Source organism: Arachis duranensis, chromosome 6 (genome assembly GCF_000817695.3).
Source record: "Arachis duranensis cultivar V14167 chromosome 6, aradu.V14167.gnm2.J7QH, whole genome shotgun sequence".
In the NCBI taxonomy this organism is placed as follows: domain Eukaryota; kingdom Viridiplantae; phylum Streptophyta; class Magnoliopsida; order Fabales; family Fabaceae; genus Arachis; species Arachis duranensis.
Genome location: NC_029777.3, coordinates 97,211,564 through 97,234,127, shown reverse-complemented (window position 1 = coordinate 97,234,127; position 22,564 = coordinate 97,211,564). Strand labels below are relative to the sequence as shown.

General features: G+C 34.4%; 1 protein-coding gene across 1 annotated transcript; it reads left to right on the top strand.

The window, feature by feature from the left end:
- The first annotated feature begins 18,073 nt into the window (after positions 1 to 18,073).
- LOC107494848 (probable carboxylesterase 11) lies at positions 18,074 to 22,088 on the top strand. The gene is made up of 2 exons (XM_016115884.3): positions 18,074 to 19,361; positions 21,215 to 22,088. The coding sequence occupies exons 1-2, from the start codon at positions 18,478 to 18,480 to the stop codon at positions 21,750 to 21,752; spliced, it is 1,422 nt and encodes a 473-aa protein (XP_015971370.1). The 5' UTR covers positions 18,074 to 18,477; the 3' UTR covers positions 21,753 to 22,088.
- The last annotated feature ends 476 nt before the right edge of the window (positions 22,089 to 22,564 follow it).

Genomic DNA, 22,564 nt, shown 5'->3' with positions numbered 1-22,564 from the left:
GTTTGAGGGGGGATGTTAGAGAATCATTAGCATCAAATTAGACCAATTAGTATCGTCTATATTTATATAGTATATCTGTATATTAATTATAGGATTCTATGCCTTTATTACTCTGATTCATTTAGCACCTATAAATACCCCTTGTATATTATACCTTTCAACACAACTCAATAATACACTTTTTCATATTATTCTCTTAGTCTCTTGTTTCTAACAGGCCCAAACAAAATTTAGTAATTCAGCCACACTTCATTGATTATTTTTGAACCAATGTTAAACAATAATTCATATTTGGGCTTGCAACATTTTTCTTTTATATTCGGCCCAATTAAAAACCTGCATCACAAAATTATTAATTTAACAAATAAGAGTTAGAATCAATTTAATAATTTTACAATTAATAAAATTAATAATGTTTAGTCATCACAAATTTAGAGTTTTCCAAACTCATCAAAAACTAAAATTAAATTGAAAAGGATAACAACAACAACAACAACAAAGCCTTGTCCCACTAAGTGGGGTCGGCTACATGAATCAAACGACGCCATTGTGCTCTGTCATGTATCATGTCTACAGTGAGACCGTTTACATGTAGATCTCGTCTGACCACCTCATAGATGGTCTTCTTAGGTCTTCCTCTGCCTTTCGCCCTTTGTCCATCTTCCATCTCATCCACCCTATAAGTTCATACAACTTTAAAAATGTATAAGTATTTATAATAATAATAAAAACTATTTTAGTCAAATTCAAAATAATAATAAGTCCATAAAAAAATTAGTAAAAGGATAAGAAATAAAAAATATTAAAATTATTAGTAGTTGAAAAACAAAACGTTACATAACTAGCAAAAATTTATATTTTACACTTATATTTATAAAGATTTATACACATAAAACATATAATTTGTAGCTATATTTATTAGTGTTTATACATATAAATTAATATAATTTATATTTATATTTATCAAAGTTTCTACATAATTCATAAAATTTATTTATTGAAAATAATTTAATATTTATACTAGTTAAATGTTGAAAATTACTCAAATCTACTGGTCTCCCAGATTTTTTAAAAAAATTATCCATTTATGAATAAATGAGTTGGTTGTTTTGTTTGATTCACAATGCGTCTTACTTTTTTTTTACATGTTTGAGAAAGAGTTCCAATATTTGAAAAAAAAAAATCAAGAGTATTGATAGAGATGCAAAGGAATATAATTAAAAAAAGTTACGACTTTTAATTTTAATTTTTTTATTTTAGATTATACTATTTTTCAAATTTAAAAGCTTTGATGAAATATAAACCGATTTAATTGATCTAATCATTTAAAATTTTTAACACATCTATTTAAAACATATTTTTATACTACTATATTTTAAGATAAGTAAATGAAATGAAGAAACAAAAAAAAAATTCTAATACTTTTTTTTTTTTTACTTTAAACAAAATTTTTTTAAGACCTCACTTTTCATTAGTGTCGGAAAGCCATATGGCATAGCCACATGCTCTCCTCTCATTTAAACAATCTCAATTTTATATAAATAAATCGTGGTGAGTGTTCAACGGAATTTTTTCTTCATTAATCATCTCAAGACTCGAGCTGATAACTTTACATATTTATACATAAATTGTTATATGTGATGTGCTTAAACACTTATACATAGATAGTCCTAAGCCACTGAATTTTAATATTTGAGAATAAATTATCCTAGTCTAAGATGATTTATGTTTTTGTTTCTAAGACACACTATTCTGAAATAATTAATTCACATATCTGAATATTAAATATAACATAAATTATCCTAGAATACAATGATTTATATTTTAAATTACAGTAGTGTTAAGAGACCAATATATTTTATAATTTGTAGTCATTAATTAGTTATTATTAATATTTTTAATAAAGTGAAATTATATCTAATAATATAAAATTATATATTTTTTTAATAATTAAATATTAACTAAATTTTAATAAAAGTCTTAGATACTAAAACTTTCTCTTTAAATTAAAGTTGGGAGCCTGAAAGTGAAACGATTATATAAATAATGAAAGAGGAAATTTATGTCTTTAAATTTTATTTAGGAGATTTATATAATTTTAGGATCTCTTTATTTTATTTATGTAAAAAATCTTTGGATGTAAAAGAGTTACACAAGAGAAAGTAAAAAGGAGGGATAGAGAGAAGTGAGCAATCAAAGAAACACACACCATATTTAAAGGTTGATTTAGAGGTTCTCAAAGTAATTGGAGTATCACTATAATAACTTAAGAGTTAAATTTTTATTAACTACAATCATATACTTCTTTCTCTTAATTTTAATTATAATTTTTATTTTATTTTATTTTATTATTAACTAACTTTACTGAATATTGATATAGCACATTTTGTAATTGGTAGTAATGAATTGATGTTATTTAATAATTTATGTTATGAACTATGAGTGTTTATAATTATTCTTAATGCTTTTGAATAACTGGCCAATATTTAAATGACTATTAATTTACAATGATTTGAAAAAAGTTTGTAAACAGGACAAGTTATGATAAACATTCAAAATTAAACGAAAACTAGAGATAAAAAACTAAAAAATTTTGTTCATAGAGATATATTTGTAGGATTTTTTTCTTAAATAAAATAAAAAAATAATTAATTTTTCAAATTCCATTTTTTAGTTTTAATTATCAGGATGCGATTTTTTTTTGGTAATTAGGGGGAGTTCGCCGTACCCCCAGCGAACTCTATATAAATTATAGAGTTTGCCGGGGTTACGGCGAACTATGTATATTATAGAGTTTGCCGCAACTCCCGGCGAACTATATGTTGGATTTCGAAAATAAAAGCATGGCTGCTGGAGAGTAGATCATCAAAACACAATATTGGTTTTCATTTTTAAGGTTGACATTTTCTCTATGATGTCAAGGAATCCATTGTTATCCATTTGTTACGATGGTGAAATAGTGTATGACGAAGAAGATTCTATAGTTTTTAGATCCGGACAACCGATATTCACTTATATGAGACCGGAGGTTGACAGTTTAACAGTTTTATAGAATTTGATATTGTATTCCGTCGGGCAGCAAGAGAAAAAAAGGGTGAAAAAGATTTACTATAGATATCCGACCGAAGTAGATGGCAGTTTGTTTTATAAAAGGTATGTTATACTCGTATTGTCTCGGTTACTATTATATTTATGAGATCACGGTTGTGAGAAATACGTTTGTTGTGTTGAATTAAGTACCGTTTGCGCGACGACGAGGACGTACGGCTCATTCGGTCGTGACACAACCGATGGACAAATATTCATCTGTTGGAATTATTTGTGTATCTCGTTGAGGTAGGTGGTCGAGGATCATCTGCAGATACTATCAATAATAGTCTGTTGAGTGGAGCTGTTAGACGAACTATCAGAAGGACTATGGTGGACCTAAATATGCCACCTGAGAGTTAGGAGGGGTCTAATGTTGAAGCTTGTAATGTTGACTTGATGAACGATGGGGTTAAAAGTCATGATGGTTCTGCTATTAGAGATCCGATGATGGATCAATATGAAGTTAACCCCGATGACGTAGACGATGCCAATGAAGAACCAGATGAAATTCCCGATGATGGTGATGAGGAAGAAGAGATGAACTACTACAGTGACACTCATATCGCTCTTACACAGGCCGCCATCTCTCAGCCATATGACCGGCCGGATCATTTCACGAGGTTGAATATCGATATAATGACTTTGGATTGGTCGTCTACCCAGGGAGGCCCTGAAGAGGATCCAAGCAATGAGTTTGAGATTGGACAATAATTTAAAGATAAGAAAGAAGTGATATTGGCAGTTAAGCAGTACAGCATTAGGAGGGCTGTGGATTACAAAATAGTAGAGAGTGACCAGTTGAGGTACAATGCACAATGTATCCAGTTTGGCACCGGTTGTAATTAGAGCATACTCATATCGTATCACCGAAAGCAAAAAAAGTGGGAGGTTAGGAGATACAAGGGGGCTCATTCTTTCATGCAAACTTCGATGGGACAAGACCATAGTAGGTTGGATTCGAAGGTGATTGTGCAATACATCTTCACGATGGTGAAAGCCGATCCAACAATTAGCATCAGGGTTCTCCAAGGAGGTATGGAGAATCACTTTGGTTACAAGGCGTCCTACAGAAAGGTTTGGTTTGCAAAACAGAGAGTGATCGCGAGAATATATGGCGATTGGGAGGAATCATACAACGAGCTTCCTTGTTGGTTATTCGCGATGCAGATGTACTTGTCGGGTAAGATTTATTTCAATATTGATTATTTTCGATTAAAAATATCAGATGTGTACAAGTAGGCAACTAAGTTTGGCTCTTTAGGTACTTACGTGCAACTGATGACCTAGCCTTGGCCTGGTTCCATAGATACTGTCATGTTTCATCGGGTCTTTTGAACATTTCCATCGTGTGTTGAGGCCTTCAAGGATTGCAAGCCACTTATTTCTATTGATGGCACTCACCTATATGGTAAATACGGTGGGACCTTACTGATGGCGATAACGCAAGACGGGAACGCAAATATTCTGCCTATTGCATTTGCCATTGTCGAGGGTGAGACAAAGGAGGCGTGGTCGTTCTTTCTGTTGTATTTGCGGAAGCATGTCACACCACACCCGAGCTCTTAGTGATTTCAGACAAACACAAATCCATTGATGGTGCATTGAACGCCTAGGGGAGTTTATGGAAACCACCTCACGCCTTCCAAGGTTTTTGTACAAGACATATTGCAGCCAACTTCATGACCCACTTTAAGAACAAAGACCTGAAGAAGGTTCTAATTAATGCAGCGTATTCAAAGTCACAGTGTGAGTTTACGCATTATTTTGGCCGACTAAGGGGCGAAAACGTGGCAATCACTAACTGGCTTGAGGAAATGCAATGGTCACAGTGGGCACAGTATGCTGATGAGGGTCGTCGATTTGGTCACATGACGACAAATATATCCAAGTGCATTAATGGTGTGATGAAGGGGTCTCGCAATTTGCCGATCTCCGCTCTCGTCAAGTCAAGTTATTTTTGATTGGGTGAACTTTTTGCAAGGAAGGGTTTTCAGGCACTGGCCCAACTTTAAGTCAGTGCTGAATTCTCTCAGACATTGATAAAGGCCATAGAATTCAACTCCAAGCACGTGAACACCATGAATGTTTACCAGTTTGATCGATCGAGAACAAACTTCACGGTTGAAGAGCTAATGGCAATTCTTGGGTCCAGGCAACAGAATTATCAGGTGCTGCTTAATGAGGGCACGTGTGACTGTCGGTATTTTCAGACTCTTCACCTTCCTTGTCGTCACGTCCTTGCAGCTTGCTCTCATGCAAGACTTGATTGGAAGAGTTTTGTTCATCCTGTGTATCGCATGGAGTCGGTCTTCAATGTTTATAGATCAGAGTCTCAACTGATAGGACATGAGGATGACTGGACATCTTATGAAGGACCCCGTATTCGGCCCAACCCAATAATGATGAGAGTGAAGAGAGGTCGGCCCATCAGCTCTAGAATTCGCAACAACATGGATGAGATTGAGCATAACAGTGAGAAGCGGTGCGGATTATGTTGCCAGAACGGACACACACGGAGGACTTGTATCGCTCTTGATGGTGGAGGGGCGTCTTCTAATCGACGTTAGTTATAGGTGTCGTTTATGTTTATTTATCAGTCATAGCTTTCTATTTGCTATTATTATTTCTATAGAAATGTTGTTTACAACAAACTTGTTTTTGTTCATATCATTCAAAACTTTCTGTTTATATCATTCAAAACTATGATAGCCGTGTGTAAACGTAAACAAGATATACATAAATTTTTCACACAAAAAATTCCTTCAGTTTTAGTGACGAAATAATATGACAATCATAGTGAAACTAGAATCAACTACCGATGCCCTCGCCTGCCACCTTGTGGACCAACATTAAACTTAACTATGTAAAACTTGAATATTCTGCACTTACATTTAGCATCCCAATCCCGTTCAGGGTACGCCTGTAATGCCTAAGCCTGCTCTCGCCCGTGGCATTATTCGGTCGGTACTGAACCACCTATAATGCCAACCACAATATTATTTTATCCCTCGATATAATTAACTTAGTAATAATAACATAAAAGATTATTATAAGTATCTATAATACCTCTCCAGTAGGGAAAATCGATGAGTATCAAAGCTGTCAGGCCATATCAGCGAAATGCGGTGATAAGCCCAGGACAGCAGCAAGCTAAAGCACCCTCCCAAATTGCGCTGGCCATGTTTCGTGACCCGGCACATGTAGCGATACAGCCATGTCAGGACCGCCGAACCCCACAATAACCGACCACACCTCTCAAGGTCCTCCAGTAGTAGGAGTCACCTTATGTGCACCCGAGAGTCGGAGGCATCCGGGAACAGGATACCCCCTATCAGTTGCATGATGTACCCTCTCGTGTACCTCATCAGGCGCTCCTCTGTAGTGTCCTGCTCCAGCTCTCCATAAACTGTGTTCTGGAACCACGTGAGCTTCACCGTCCACTTTGTCTGTGGCTGACGGTCATTTGGGCACGGAACAACCCCGAGTAGCTGTTGACATATCTCCTCAATCATGCGTCCCTGATGGTGCTACTCCCACCCACCGATGCACCCACTCACAGGATCATCGTCAATCCTGAGCCCTACCTAGTAGGCTACGTCCTGCAGGGTGATAGTCATCTCCCCGCACGGTAGATGAAACGTGTGGAACTCAGGTCTCCACCTCTCTATCAAAGCCGAGGCAAGCGGCCAATCGTGCTCGAACTCGACCATATAGGCCACATACTCAAGCTCAGCTCGTCTGAGATATGGCCTAATTTGCTTCGGCGGCTGTGCCATCAAATTCTGCCTAGTGCGTAATAGCCGAGGCGCCTACCAAACGAAAACCAAAAACACAAAAAACGGAAACGGTTAACACATATTAGAGTTTCACTGATAATTAATTATAACAAAATAAAAAACAGTTAAAAAAGCGTACCACTCTATCACGCCTACCAGCAATGTGCTCAGCGTGATCCAGTCTATATATCTTGCCCTCGTAATCCAACAGCTGTTCTTCCATCTAAATACAATCCAGTAAAATAAAATTACAAACACTGAACTCACCTTTTATGTTAACCAAACTATTAAATAAAAAAATATATTTAATTATTTGACTCGGCTTATAAATTTAATAATTCTTATTCTTTCCCAACTAAGTGAACTCTAAATTTTTCAAATCAAAAATTTTCAAATCAAAATTTTTCTCATCCAACTTAACTTAATTAATTCTTCCACTAATTACCTTCTGAGTCACAACTTAAACTAATTATTCTAACTAAACTAACTAACAATTTACTTTGTTATACTAATTACCAAGTTATAGACAATAAACAACAGTTATACTTAAAAATAATTACATAACAAATTTTAACTAACATAAAGAATAATTAATAGTAAATCTAACTAACATGTCATCAGTAATTCTGTAACTCTAACTAACCAACAACCTATAACTAAATTATTTTAACTAACATGTCAACAGTTACGTTAACTAAGTTAAAAAAAACTAACTCTAAGTAAGCAAAAAATTTAACTGTAACTAAACTATTATTTACTGACCTGAAACTAAGAATGTTGTCTGCAATAAACTTTACGTAGTGCGTCTAAAAGACAGGATAAAAGAGGAAGACAATGAATTTTTAAGAGGGATTGTACAAGAATAGGACAAACACAAATGATGTCACTGAGTTTATATAATGTGCCGAACTCTACATAAAGTTCGTTGGAGGTGCGACAAACTCTATATAAATTATAGAGTTCGTCGGGCTCCTAATTACCAAAAAAAAAAATTTGCATCCTAGTAATTAAAATTGGAAAATGGGGTTTGGAGAATTAATTATTTTTTTATTTTATTTGTGGAAAAAATCTTATATTTGTATATATTCATTTACTTTTTTTAGAGATTCAATTTCGATTTTTCAGATATAACAATGATTTTGTAGTTTTTTTTTTGTTGTGATAATTAGAGTTCGATTTTTTTAAAAAGTAAAGGTTTTCATACATAAAATTTGAAGATGATACCGTGATATTTCTTAAGTGTTTAAGTTTATATACGTGAAGTTTGAATTGTTTTAAATTTTTAGAGCCAACATCTATAGGTGGAGTGAAACTCAATAAATAATAATGAAAATTAATCTTTGGTAATTCAAAAAAGAAAATCAAGGAACGGTAAAAGGATAGAACTTTTTTTTTTTTAAAACAAAATTAGGAATGCTTTACATTATTCTGATAAAGCTGTCATCTATTTCTTAAAATTAACAATAATAAATTATTGTTAGCAATCCTTTTCCGTTAAGAGTACCCATATGCTGTTTTTATTTTTTCTATTTTGTTCCTGCTGTGCTGCGGGGATCGTCTGATTTTTTAATTTGTTCAAAATATGAAATCTTCATGCACCAGAGAATATAAAAGTCTTCCTCAATAAGTCAATAACCCATTAGATTTAGCCAAGTAATTTGAACTGGCATTCCAGTTCACCAATCACACAAAAGACCATGATTGTGATTAAAAAAAGTTTTCCCAAGCAGTATTAAACCTATAACTAAAATAGATTATTCCTATACATTTATAAAAAAAAAAGTTATTACGGTGTTGCTAACAAATGCTTAAACAACTGAGGTTATTGATTAAGTGTTTAATAGAAAAAAAATTTATTCTTTTTGCTTGTGAATTTGGGAGATTGTAGTCTATTTCGAATTTACTGAAAGAACATTTTGAGAGTTGGATAAATGTCATTAATAGAAAAGAGAAACGTAACAAGTGGCTTGTATATTTTGTTGTGCAGTTATTTAAAATGTTTGGTTTAAGAGAAACGAACGAATCTTTAATAACAAGGAAGTCGATGTAAAAGAGGTGTTTTATGAATCTTTGTCCAGTAATTAATAGAGAGTGAAATAATACGGATCCCTTTTATTGTTAATGGCAATACCGAAAACAACACTAGAAATAGTGTTTAAGTTATAATTTTTTATTTTTTGATATTTGTGTTTTTGCTTCTGTCCCTCCACTGTATTGTATTGAGCTTGTTTGTTCAAAAAAAATTATATAAAAATTAAATAGTTGAAATTTTTATTCGTAAAATAACCAACAAAACCCTAAGAGCATTTGTTAATAAAAACCAAAACGGTATTTCAATATTCTTTTTGGTTAAAATAATTACATTATAAATTCTAAACAATTTTAATGAAATTTAAATTTATCAAATTCGATCATCTTTTTCAACTATTTATTTATGTTTGTTTGAGACAGTCATGAAATGGATATGAGACGAGACGATCACTCCCATATTCATTGTCAAAATTACTCAATTAATGGTTGAAAAGCTCATCTATTTATTAGGGTGGAGCGAATAAAATCAACCAAAATTGGCATCTCTAATTTTAAGACTCTTTAACACATTTTTATTAAATTTTTTTAGTAAATGGTTAGATGTCATTAAATTGTTAAAATTTTTTTATATTTTTTAATGTGTTTGGTAAAATTTTAATAATAAAAAATAAAAATATTAAAAAAATAAAAAATATTTTTTAAAAAGTTATAATGTTCTGGTAGAGGATAATATAGATATTTATTTAATTAATAGGGTAAAACACGTTAATAAACCAAATACTTGTTAATATTATGTGGATTTCCCAAATTATGAAAGACAAAGTCCCAATTTCTATTTCTACGTAAATTGAATTGAATAAATTCGATTTAACCAAACACGTAGTAAATCGAATTCATTGGATTCCAATTAGATGCATGGTGAATGTCCTAATAAATCGAACTAAATTACTTCGATTTACATATCATAGTAAATCGAATTCATGAAATTCGATTTAGTCACGTAAAGCAGCCCATGATAAATTGAAGTCAATGGTTTCGATTTGATGGTTTTGTAAATCAAAATCTATAGATTCGATTTACATGCTGTTACGATATCTATTAATTTGAATCCATTAGTTTCAAATTGCATTCAATGTGGCTATATATACAAATCGAATTCATTTCATTCGAACTAGAAAATACACCAACCCCACACCCAACCCCACCACCCAAATGCGAAAATCTTGCAAAGCAACCCAGGAATCATCGAATCTGTACACATGGAGGACGATCGGAATCGTCTATATCGGCTAGATGGAGTTGCGCATATTGCTGACGCCATCCACCTCGAAGCTAGTGAAATTTTTTTTTTGGAAAATAAATTAGTCATTCTAGTAATGTTAACATAGTTCGTGTAGTAGTTTCTTACGGTCGTTAATTAGGGATTATTCAAAAGAAAAAAATTTGAATTACGTACATGTTAGAAGTAGTAAGTTATTAGGTGGTTATATTTTGATAACTCGAAATAGTACCTAAGAAGGTTACTTAGAATTGTAGGATATGTTAGATTTTTGAAATTGTTAGTCCTATATTCAATAAGACTTGGTTTATGATTAGGATTAACTATAAATTTTTTGAGTTTTATAAAACAATAAATATAAATTTTTTTTGAACTTGTGATGCACTTATGGAATTTTTGTGTTAGCATTTTGTATGTTCTGTGTACCCGTGTAGGACTATATGCTTTGGTAATTTTTTTTTTAAAGAATTGAGTCATGAATTATTTAGTGATTTGTGTTAGTACCTATGAAGTATTCGTAGGGCATTATTATAAACAAGTTTTTAAAGTTAGAGCATGCAATATTTATTGTTTTTGGAATTTTATGCATTGAACATTGTTTTGTGACAATTGTGATAAAAAAAAATTTCTATCGTTATCCAGCCCCATCGATGCCTCACCAACATGAGACGGTAACATGGTATGATGTTCGATGATAGGATCGTTCCGTACTTGTATATGGTCGGTTTGTACCATCTTGCAAGATTGAACGAGACTTGGTTTCGATTGGACGAGCCATTGGTGAGCGCATTTGTAGAGAGATGGCAGCCTAAGACGCATACTTTCCACATGCCGTTCAGGGAGTGCACGATCACCCTCCAGGATGTAGCGTACCAGTTAGGGCTCCCGATCAACATTCAGTGTGTTAGTTGATGCCTAACAGACTTTGCGCGACATATCGAGGGTGGCCGCCCAGCGTGGGTATGTTTTGAGGAGCTGTTGGGTGTATTGCCTCCTGGGAACTGCATCGACAAGTTCACCGTGAAGTGTACATGATTTCAGGAGACGTTTAGTAAGCTTCCTCAGGGAGCAGATGATGAGACAGTTATAAGGTATGCCCGTGCGTATATCATGATGCTCCTATCGATGCAGTTATTTGGGGATAAGTCAAGTACCTACCTCCACATCCGTTGGCTATCCTACGTCGCCAGGCTAGAGGACATGGGTCAATATAGCTGGGGGTCTGCTGCACTGTCATGGCTATACAGGTGCATGTGCCGTGTGGCAAACAAAAATATCGTCAAGTTGGCTGGTCTACTGCAGCTCCTCCAGTCGTGGATCTTCTGGAGGTTTTCTGGATTCCGGCCGGATGGATTTGATGTCTTCCATTGGTCGTTGGCATCGAGGTACTCTCCTTTTATGTATGCATCCTCTTTTCATAATAGGAATGATATTGGAGTTGCTGTCTTGTGCAATCGCGACAAGCAGTGTACCACTGTATTTGCCATACAGGTGGGTACCGTCCACACTGACCAATGGCTTGCAATGTCGAAATACCTCAATACACGGTGGGAATGTCCAAAAAAGCCGATGGAAACAAGCTGTAGAGTCGTCCACCTGCCCACCAACCCGAACATGACTCGTCTTCAACACAGCTACACTACATGGCATCGTGATCTGTACACCCAATACCCATCGTGGCAAGTCGTTGTATGATTCTTCCCAATTTCCATAAATCTAAGCCATGATCTTCTGTTTAGCCATCCAAACCCTCCTGTAGGTCGTTCTGAACCCAAAGTGTACCTCCGTTGCATTCTGCAGTACCTTGATCAAGACGGCAGCATCAGCTCTAATCATAGGTAGTATGAAGGACAATATGACATGATAATCAAGTTTCCTTTAATCACTAGATATCGACGTGGCTAGACAAGTGCGAGGACCATTGTACCATTTACCTCCCAAATGCCTTTGCACTGGCAGAGGCTAACCTGAGTGAACCATGCGCATCCGGAACCGAACTCCTTGCACTTGCTATAGTACTTGTGATTATCGGATTCCAATACTTTGTACTCAAACCCACAGTAAATGCTATAAGTCTTCACGTTTAACACAACTTCCTCTTTATCCTGAAACTGCTGACCAGCTTGAAATTCAGATACAACTCCTGTATTATGTGTATCTCTTGCCTCGAAGCCAATAGGTACACTCGGATCCCCCTGAGGTGCCATGGCATCCAAGTCTAGAGCAGAGAAGTGCGAGGGGTACTGATTAGTACCTGAACTAGATGCTCCCCCACCCACAGCTGGAGTCGTCCGTGCTATCTCATCGTTATTATCATCAGCTATCGTGGCGAGCTCCACATAATCACCATCATCATTATCATGCAGTGCATTCTCAACCCCATCAGGTACTCAAACTTCTCCGGAAACTAGGACCATCACAGGTAATCGAGCATCGCAATTGCAACCTCTCCCAATGGTTCAACCTCACCAACTCCTGTATCACCATTGTGGTTCAAATTAAATGCAAAGGAAGGAGAATCAACTAAATCTGCCTCGGGTACAATCACTAGCACAACTGACGAGGAACCAACAGGCATGGAACTAGAGTATGTTGGATGTCTTGAGGAGTGAGGATTCTTATTCGAACCTCTAGAATTAGATACCACATCCACAAGCTTCGCCAATAGCTCCGGAGTCTTCACCTCGAAAAACTGATGACGAAATGGAACAGCGCCCGCAAATCTTCGTCACTGCTAATAACGAATGAATCATACTTCACATCATCGCGTAAACGGAAATCGGGATTCTATAGAACAACTTCTCCACCCGTTTCACGCCATGCAGACCTAGTTTCTGAAGTATAGCATTCTTAAACTCAGTAAAACTCGTTGAAGGTTTGAAAAAAATACTCAACGGATTTTTATCAGTAAATTTAATTTCTGATCGCGTTTTTTTCTTAATGGATCCTCTATAGTGCACAAGAGCTAAAAAGCTCTCGTCACTAGCCATTGTGAATCTCACTATTGTGAAAATTTTGCGTTGAGCTTGTTTTTATATACGTTAGCACTCCATAAATCGAATTAAGTGTCTTCGAATTAATCATATTGTACGAAACATAGTAAATCAAAGCTAATAGTTTCGATTTACCACAAGCTAGCTATCATTATAAATCGACTTCAACGGATTCGATTTACATATAAGGTATAAATCGATTCTATTTGCTTTAATTTAGCAGGGATAGCATAATTCGAAGCTATCAACTTCGATTTGCAGGAATCACAATTTGCATGTAATTCAACCAATAGATTCGATTTACTACGTGTTTAGTTAAATCGAATTTATTCAATTCGATTTAGATATTACTATAAATTGGGACTTTCACATAGCCTTTTATAATTTTGGAGATCCAAATAATATTGGCAAGTATTTGGTTTATTAAAGTGAATTACCCTATTTAATAACAGCAGGCAACAATAAATTTATAGAAATACATTACTTCACCAACAATATGAAGATTGTGTCAGCATCACTTCAGTGTGTGTGCACCAGCACGTTTAGTAGAATAAAATTCGTAACATAAATGTTAATTGTTTTTGTTAATGCAGACATTTAATCGAAAATGATTAAATTAATCAAAATAGTTGGCCACAAATAGGAGTGGCAAATGGAGAAATATGTCCTGTTCTGTCCTATTTCGTTCCATTCTGCTAAAAGGTTGCCATTTTACGGATTAGTCTGTCTCATCTTATTTACTAAGACAATTCTGAATTCTTCTTCCATCCTGCTTAACGGCGGACTAGCGAATTAGCCGGCGAAGCCTGCCAAATCTTTTTTTTATAAATCATTAAATATTAAATAATATATATTTTTACAACTATTTAAATAAATTTATAATTTTTAGAGACATAAAAAAATTATAATTTCTAAATTCACAAATATTAAATTCTTTATAATTATAAATATGTAATAAACATAATTATAAACCAAATTTTTTGAAACAAAATAATAAAAGCAGCATTGTCCAAAGTAAAATAAATATTGTCCAACACATATAATTAAATATTTTGAAGTTTATAATCAATAAAACATAAAATATAACCCAAAATATAACTTAGAATATTTTCAATTATTATCTTCATTCTCTTGTAGAACAAAGCATCATATAAATTTGTAAAAAAACGGTTCTGACAAAAAAAAAGCCTGTTCCACCAAAAAATCCGTCCCGCCTAGCCAAAGCTCGTCAAAACCCACAAATTAATTGGATTAGGCGGACTTTTTAAGTTTAGCGATATTTAATTTTCAACTCAGACCATCTTTTTTAACAAGTTACGCAGGTTGATACAACAAATTTTAACCTGATTGCTACCCCTAGTCATAAAGTCTACAATTATATACTTATATATTATCATATAAGATATATTTATTATCTTAAAATATTTTAATTTTCAAACACAAACCTTAAATCTGATTCAATTGAGTAATAACTAAACCTAAGGACGATAATAAATGTTTTTTTTTCAATCAAAATATTTGTTTTAATATAAAATTAATATTTTATCTTCTTTTATGGAATATAGGACTTTTACTCTAAATTTAATTATAACTATTTATTTATTTTTTAAATATTTTAAATTATTTTGTAGTTTATTATAATAATTCATTAATATGAAAAAAGAATCATTCCTTTTTTATAGTATAGAAATTTTTTTATTAACTTATGGCAAAATATTTAAATATTTTTTTAAAAAATTATTATAAAAAACCGTGAGATTATTTACACACATTTATCTATCACAATAATTTAATGCTAGTGAATCTCTTAATCTTCAATTCATCGCTAGTAAGTCTTTTTACTCGCGTTTTCTCTTACTTGTTTATCTTTTTGCAAAAAAATTGTTTCTCTTAAATTTTGTATGTAATAACAATTATTGATTTATCATAAATGCTTGTTCAATATCTTTCTAATTTTAAACTAAAATGGTGTAATTTAAAATTAAAATGAATAAAACAAAATAAAAGAATCTAAAAAAAACACCTATGAATTTTTTAATTAATATAATTTTATTACGAGTCAAAGATTTAATGAATAATTGTGCATTAGCTTGAATTAATAGCAATTAGAACTGGTTGTGGAAGACTAACATTTTGGAGAAGTTCAAATTTACTAATGTGACTTGATTTACATGATGCTCCACTGACTGAGACCTTTCGATTCAAGTAGCATTTAGCTTCTTCAGATATGTGTAAGAGATGTAATAAGGCACAGAAAATAATGGAGCATTGTCTTAGCATATGTTGGATCCTAATATCCTGGACTCGACGGCTGGTACTGCTCTTGAAGAGTGGTTTCGGAAGGTCTTGACTGACAATGAAACATCTTTTGGTGCAGAGTTTTTGTGGGTATAGAGACATAGGTGCAATGACATATTTAATGCTGACAACCCTTGGACAAACCACAAGGTTATTGCCTTGGCCAGAATTACCGCCAAGAACTTACAGGTTTACAAGAATCGAAAAAATGCCTTTAGATCTCTCCAAAATTGCCTGTGTTGGGAACACCAGCAGGCAATAGTTTTAAAGTTAATTGTGATGCAAGCTTGTATCTGGATTCAAATTTAGTAGGGTTCAGGTGTATTATTAGAGATTCTAAGAGAGGTTAGATCTCGGGCTGCGCTGGAAGCATTCTTCCCTGGTCTATCATCAGATTGTGAACTATTTGCTGCTTGAAAGGGGTTAGTTTTAGCTTCGAATTGCGATGTGAGGAATATTATATGTGAAATGGATTGCCTTGATATTCCGCACATCATGCATGATCCTACAAGTAGATATTCATCTGAAGTAACAGATTTGCTTTACAAGATTCAAGAGCTTTTATTTCGTCTTTGCCTTGTACACGTTGAGTGTGTGTCCCAGAAGCAAATAGAGTTGCAAATTAGATGGACATATATAGTGCCAAGAGTAACTCTAATCATATTATTTTGGTTTGAGCCGTTGATCTTCAACAAATCATCCGCTCGGATATGAGATAGTGTTTGCTTTGTGTCTTTGTATGTTTAGACACCAAAAAAATTGTACATTAATTAAAGTTAGACAACTCTAATACCTCTATACTACTATTCTTCATGCTTCTATATAAATAGATTTTATACTACTATTTCTTATGCTTCTATACAAGTAGATGATGTTAGTGTACTAAGATCATTGGAGTGAAGTTGATCTTGATGTTGAGCAAGCCTTAATTCATATTTTTTATATTTAATATCATCCCTTTTTGACTTGGCTTCACCTTATCTAAACTTAGCTACCTCAAAGCTTTGGAGTTCACTACAAAGGGTATGACATATCTTGGCAATCCATACAAATCTGCATAATTTGAAAAAAAAAATTAAATATAACATTATTAATAAAATATGTAATTAAAGTTTAGAGTTTTACTAAAGTTATAGAAAACATTATTTACTGTCAAAGTTTACTATCATTTCTTACTAAGCAGTTAATTAACTTCAAATTATGACCACCAATTCATTCACATTTAAGATCAAGAGTTTAACTTTAAATCTCTAAGCTAGTTATGTAGTTAGCATATTTTATAAATAGTTGAGTTTAAATTTTGATTCAGAATATTATTCAAAATTTTTTTAACTTATTAGCATAACAACTAAGTCCCAGAGATAAAAATAAGATAAAAATAAAACAATCAACATATAAAAGTGAAGAGTCATTTGATGATAATAGAAGCATATACTATAATTAATCATTTAATAATAAGCAAATAAAAATAATCTTCCAAACATAAAATAAACCAACCTTATTATAATTGAAGCAGCCTTAATTATTTAGTACATGAAAATATTCATTAAACTGTATAAAGCAATTTGGAGATTTTTGTATGTAAAGGTTTTTTATTTTTTGAATTTTAAAAATAAAATTATGAAATTACAATTTACTATACATATCAAACAAAGTATAAAATTATACAAATTTTATGAGTAAGACATTGTTTTTCAATTTAAATAAGAGATTATTAATACAAAAAAAGTAAAATATAGAATATGAGATTGAACATTTTAAATTCTTCTAACATAATATAAGACATAAGAGACGTTTTGGAATATTAGCTAAATTCTGTTTTGACTTCGAGTCAAGTGCCTGTTTTAATTTATAACCAAGACGAATGGATAAGGTACTCAACAAAACAAATTACTTATTTTTATAATAGCAAAATAAAATTAAAATAAAATATATATAGGTTTTTGGTGATACTTTTTTCTCTTTATCATAGATAAACAAATAAACTTAGGTACATCCGTTTAATTCAAACAAATAATAAAACATAGATTCCATCAAATTTCATAACATATAAAAAAAGTTAGTAACTTTTGCAAAAGTTACATGGTACACTTGAAAAAGTGAATTCATAAAAAAATTTAAGAATAGAAAGAAACTCGTTGAAAAAATTTCAATAGTAATAAAGACATTTGTGAAAAGAAGATAAAACCGATATATATCTAGAAAGAAAAAGTATAATAATAATAAAATGATAGAGAAAGAAAAAATACGAATAAAAAAATAAAAAAGAGAAGAAATAATAGAATAATTTTGTTATTTAAATTTTATTATTAGTTTTTTTTAATATAATATCTATTTAATTTCTTTTAATAATTTTAATATGATTAATTGAAATATTTTGATAGTCCTTGTCACTAATTTTCCCAACTTTTTTTTTCTATACACAAGGCAAAGATTAAACCTAAACAAAAAAAAGGCAAAGATTAAACCCGCAAGGCTATGATGTGTAAAGGCAGATCCCAAAATAATAGTAATAAATTAATAATAATAAACAGAGACAAAATACTTTTTTGGAAAAATGCAAAGAAACAAAAGCAGCGTAAAGTTGCATGTGTGTATCATGTATGACCCCATCACCCACCACCCCTGCCTGCAGCAACCAGCAAAGCCTCTTTGATTCTCTTTTTTCATTTTCATCTCACCCTCCCATTCTAAAAACCCATTTCCTCTTCACATAAACAAAACCCCTAATAATTCCCATGATTCCCAACTTCAACATAATCCTTATTAAATTAAACCCGTGAATTTAATTTCTTTTCTTTTCTTTTCTTTTTTTGATATCTATACTATAATCTATCACATCAAAATAAAAAAGAAACTAAAAAATTTAAAAAAGTGGTCATTCCCAGTTCCCAGTTCCCAGTTCCAGCAAAGGAACACAGTTGGGTTGGGTTGGGTTGTGTGTATTATAGTGGAAGCGGTTCGAGAGAGAGAGAGTAAAGAAAGAAGAGAGAGAGAGAGAAAGAGAGAAATGCCAAGTGTGGCTGTGAAGCTCTACAGCGTCTTCTTCAAGTTCCTCTTGAAGCACCGTTTACAGAACCGGATTCAGGCACCGCCCGAACACTCCGACGCCTTTGGAGTTACCACCCGACCCGAAGAGTCCGTCGCCGCCGCCAACCCTTCTTTCACCGACGGCGTCGCTACCAAGGACATCCACATCGACCCCTTCACTTCCCTCTCTATCCGAATCTTCCTTCCCGAATCGGCACTGACTCCTCCCGAACCTCGTTCCAACCCTAACCACAACAACGCTGCTCGCAAACCTAGGTCCGATCATGGATCTGCATCCACGCGCGACTCGAACTCGCTTCCATCGCGCCGCAACAGCTATGAACCCTCCACTGTTATGCACAGGGAGGAATCGATGCGAAGGAACAGTGCCGGAAACGGCGTGGTTGAGGGTTTGAACTTAATGTCCAACGGCGTTTACCGGGGATACTCGCCGGCAGGGGACAATAGGCGGAAACTTCCGGTGATGCTGCAGTTCCACGGCGGCGGTTGGGTGAGCGGGAGTAATGATTCTGTTGCCAACGATATGTTCTGTCGGCGGATCGCGAAGCTCTGCGATGTGATCGTGGTGGCTGTTGGGTACAGGCTGGCACCGGAGAATCGGTATCCGGCGGCGTTTGAGGACGGGATGAAAGTGATGACTTGGTTAGCCAAGCAGGCGAATTTAGCGGAATGTAGCAAGTCGATGGGGGTTGGGAAGGTTGGTAGTGGAGGAGGAATTGGTGGTGTCGGCGGCGGTGTTGGTGGGATTGAGTTCAAGAAACCAGATGCTCATAGGCATATAGTTGATTCATTTGGAGCTTCGATTGTTGAGCCGTGGTTGGCTGCTCATGGAGATCCATCAAGGTAACAACTCTTGTCACACTGTTATGGTTCTAAATTTCTCTTTATTCATGTCATGATCCTGTTCTGTTAGGTTAGTTTATTTTGATTAAGCATTTTGAAATTTAGATTGGAATTAGTGAACTTGAAATATAAATGTGGCTGTCCTTGTGTTTACTGAACTGTGATTCCTATCCTGAATGCATTTTGCTGGCTCTGCCGAATATAGTGAGTAGACTATGTAGCGTAAGGTAGTCCTCTCTATGTCAGGGGATCCCTACCTATGTATGAGAGTTTACAAGTGACAGTGGATTATGAACTTTGATAATTGCTTGGTTTTTGGTGGGTGGAAGACTGGAAGTATAAGATGAAATTCAAATTTTATGTTGATACAATTTGATTGACTGAATTTTGTATGCTGTTTATTAGTCTAGTAAACAGCTAGGTATCTCACATGAGAGGCACCACGGCACAGTTGTTTTCATGTGTTTGATAGTTCACATTATGTTGATGATTATTAAGATTTGGAGCAAACATTATTGCTATTTCTCTTGTGTGTGTGCTGATTTACTAATTTCCCTACCCATTGCTGTTTAAATCCCCTAACTGTGAGAAAGTTGCATCTTGGTTTTTGTGGTTCCAAGCATGGAGGATGCTTAAGAATCGGAATTGGGATTTAAAAGCTAAAGATATTGGTTTCTTTGCATTTGTTTTATATCAGTGTTATCTTTCCATTTCTGGCATGTCAATAAGTACATTGAAAGGGAGGTGGTAAAGTGACAATAGCATGCCACGTATTCTGCCGGTGGAGGGTAGTTGATGTCTGGAACAGGTCATGCTATGTTAATGGATATAGAGATGAGAGATTTTTCAATGACAATATAAACATTCTCGCTCCTGTGGAATTTTTCATTGAGATCTCTTGGATTTGGAAAAAGGCTTTGTTGTGTTTCTTACATTTCGATACCTGGTCTGATGATTTGCTTGCCATATTTATTGTCAGTATCAGACTTCAGTTTTCCCACAACTTTTTAATCAAGTAATAGGACACCCTTCTTTTTATTTTTATCTTCAACTCCTTCTGCTTTTACTTTTTAATGTTCTGTGTAAATTACCCCCCTTCCCTTGTAGGAAACCTCATCATTTCTTTGTACTTTAAAGATAGTATACCTTTGGTACAATTGTTAATTTTGTAACTACCAACCTCTTAAAATTGTAAATTAATTTATTGACTTGTAGGCATCCACATATGCTTCGTGTGACAACATAGCCATATGGAGTCTTATCATTCTCCTGTGTTTATTTTGGCTGTCTCTGGTGCTCACTGTGGTTTTAATATGATGTGTTTCTCCTTTTACTCTTGCCACTGTATGTCAGCTTTCTTTTTCTATACTAAGCTGCTATCGGGATGTCTTCTGTTAAAAACCCAATATATAAATCATGAAGGTTGGTTACGTGAGTTTAGAGTATCTGTACTCCAATGCCATAATCCTTTCCCCTCAGAATAGAACTTTTCAAATAATAAAGTATCTTTTTTTTTTATCAGAGCATGTGTGTGGCTGTTGCGGTCAAAATGACTGGATGGTTTAATAAGATGTTAGGCCTAGATTTACATATTACCACTGTTGGTAATGGCAGTGGTGGACTGGCGGGTATGCTGTGATGCAATGCCTCTCCAAAGGGGCCCATGTTTGGTGTGCACTGAATAATAATATTGAAATCTTAATTAGTTACAAGGTCACATATTTGCAGATATGCTGTTACACTGTTTGTCAATTTGTTATCATCATGCTTCCTTGCTTCCAGTTGTAAGATAATCTTCATGGAGTTCCATACTTAGATATATCTGATGCTTACCCTTCTAACTTCTTTAATAGGTGTATTCTTCTTGGCGCAAGTTGTGGTGCAAATATTGCAGACTATGTGACTCGAAAAGCTGTGGAAGGAGGCAAACTTCTGGACCCAGTCAAGGTGGTAGCACAGGTCTTGCTGTATCCATTTTTCGTTGGAAGTGTGCCCACACATTCTGAAATAAAGTTAGCAAACTCCTACTTTTATGACAAACCTATGTGTATGCTTGCGTGGAAACTTTTCCTACCAGAGGAGGAATTTGGTTTGGACCATCCAGCCGCTAATCCCTTAATCTCGGGACGAGGTCCTCCTTTAAAGCTAATGCCTCCAACATTGACAGTGGTGGCAGAACACGACTGGATGAGAGATCGTGCCATTGCTTACTCAGAGGAGCTCCGGAAGGTGAATGTTGATGCACCTGTGCTTGAATACAAGGATGCAGTGCATGAATTTGCGACACTTGATGTACTTATTAAAAGCCCTCAGGCCCAGGTTTGTGCTGAGGACATTGCTATCTGGGTCAAGAAGTATATTTCACGTAGAGGTCATGAATTCTCTTACTGAGTAGGATATAAAAAATTAAGATGATCACGAAGGGTGGGATCTTTTCCGGTAAGTTTCAAATCAGCTCAGATCACTGTGTTGCTGCTGTTACCTTGGGGATCTGTGATATATTACTTGATTCATTTTGATGCTTGATAAGGTGTTAGATGTACATTGGTTCGATGTTTTGCCACCTTCTACTTCTTTTTTTGTAAGATAGTGTTTGTCAAAGGTAGGATTAGTTGAGCTAGGGAGATACATTCTCTTCATGCATATGAAAATTGGATGTACCTGTGCCATTTTTTCCTGTGTATTATGTACTATTTCTCATGAAAATATATAAATTTTTAATGAACATTCTCGTTGTCAGTGAGTTTGCTGAGGTCAATCTAATCTTCCAGTTGGGATTACTGATGTTAGGACCAATTTTGCATCACAACTATGGAATTTATCATTCTTGGACTTCCAACATTAGTATTTACTATTTACTGGTCTCTAACTTTTGCAAGAACTGGTCTCTCTATATTATGCTTGGGCTTTTGGTACCGCCGTAACAGCAAAATAGTGTGTGGAGATGTTGAACACCTTCAATCGACAATGAAGGCAAATTGGAGATATCTGGATGATATAAAAGCCACAATTCAATGCCGAAAAAAAAGGCCACAATTCTCGCAACTTGCATGCTACGTCGAGAAGCAGAACTTTCAATGAAACAAAAATGAAAAAGCCTAGATCTTCTTCACAGCTTTGCTTTTTGGAGATTCCACTGGCCGGTATTTGGAACTTTAGTTTGATGATGCTTGAGGATATGGCTTCATAGCTAAGTGTTTGCT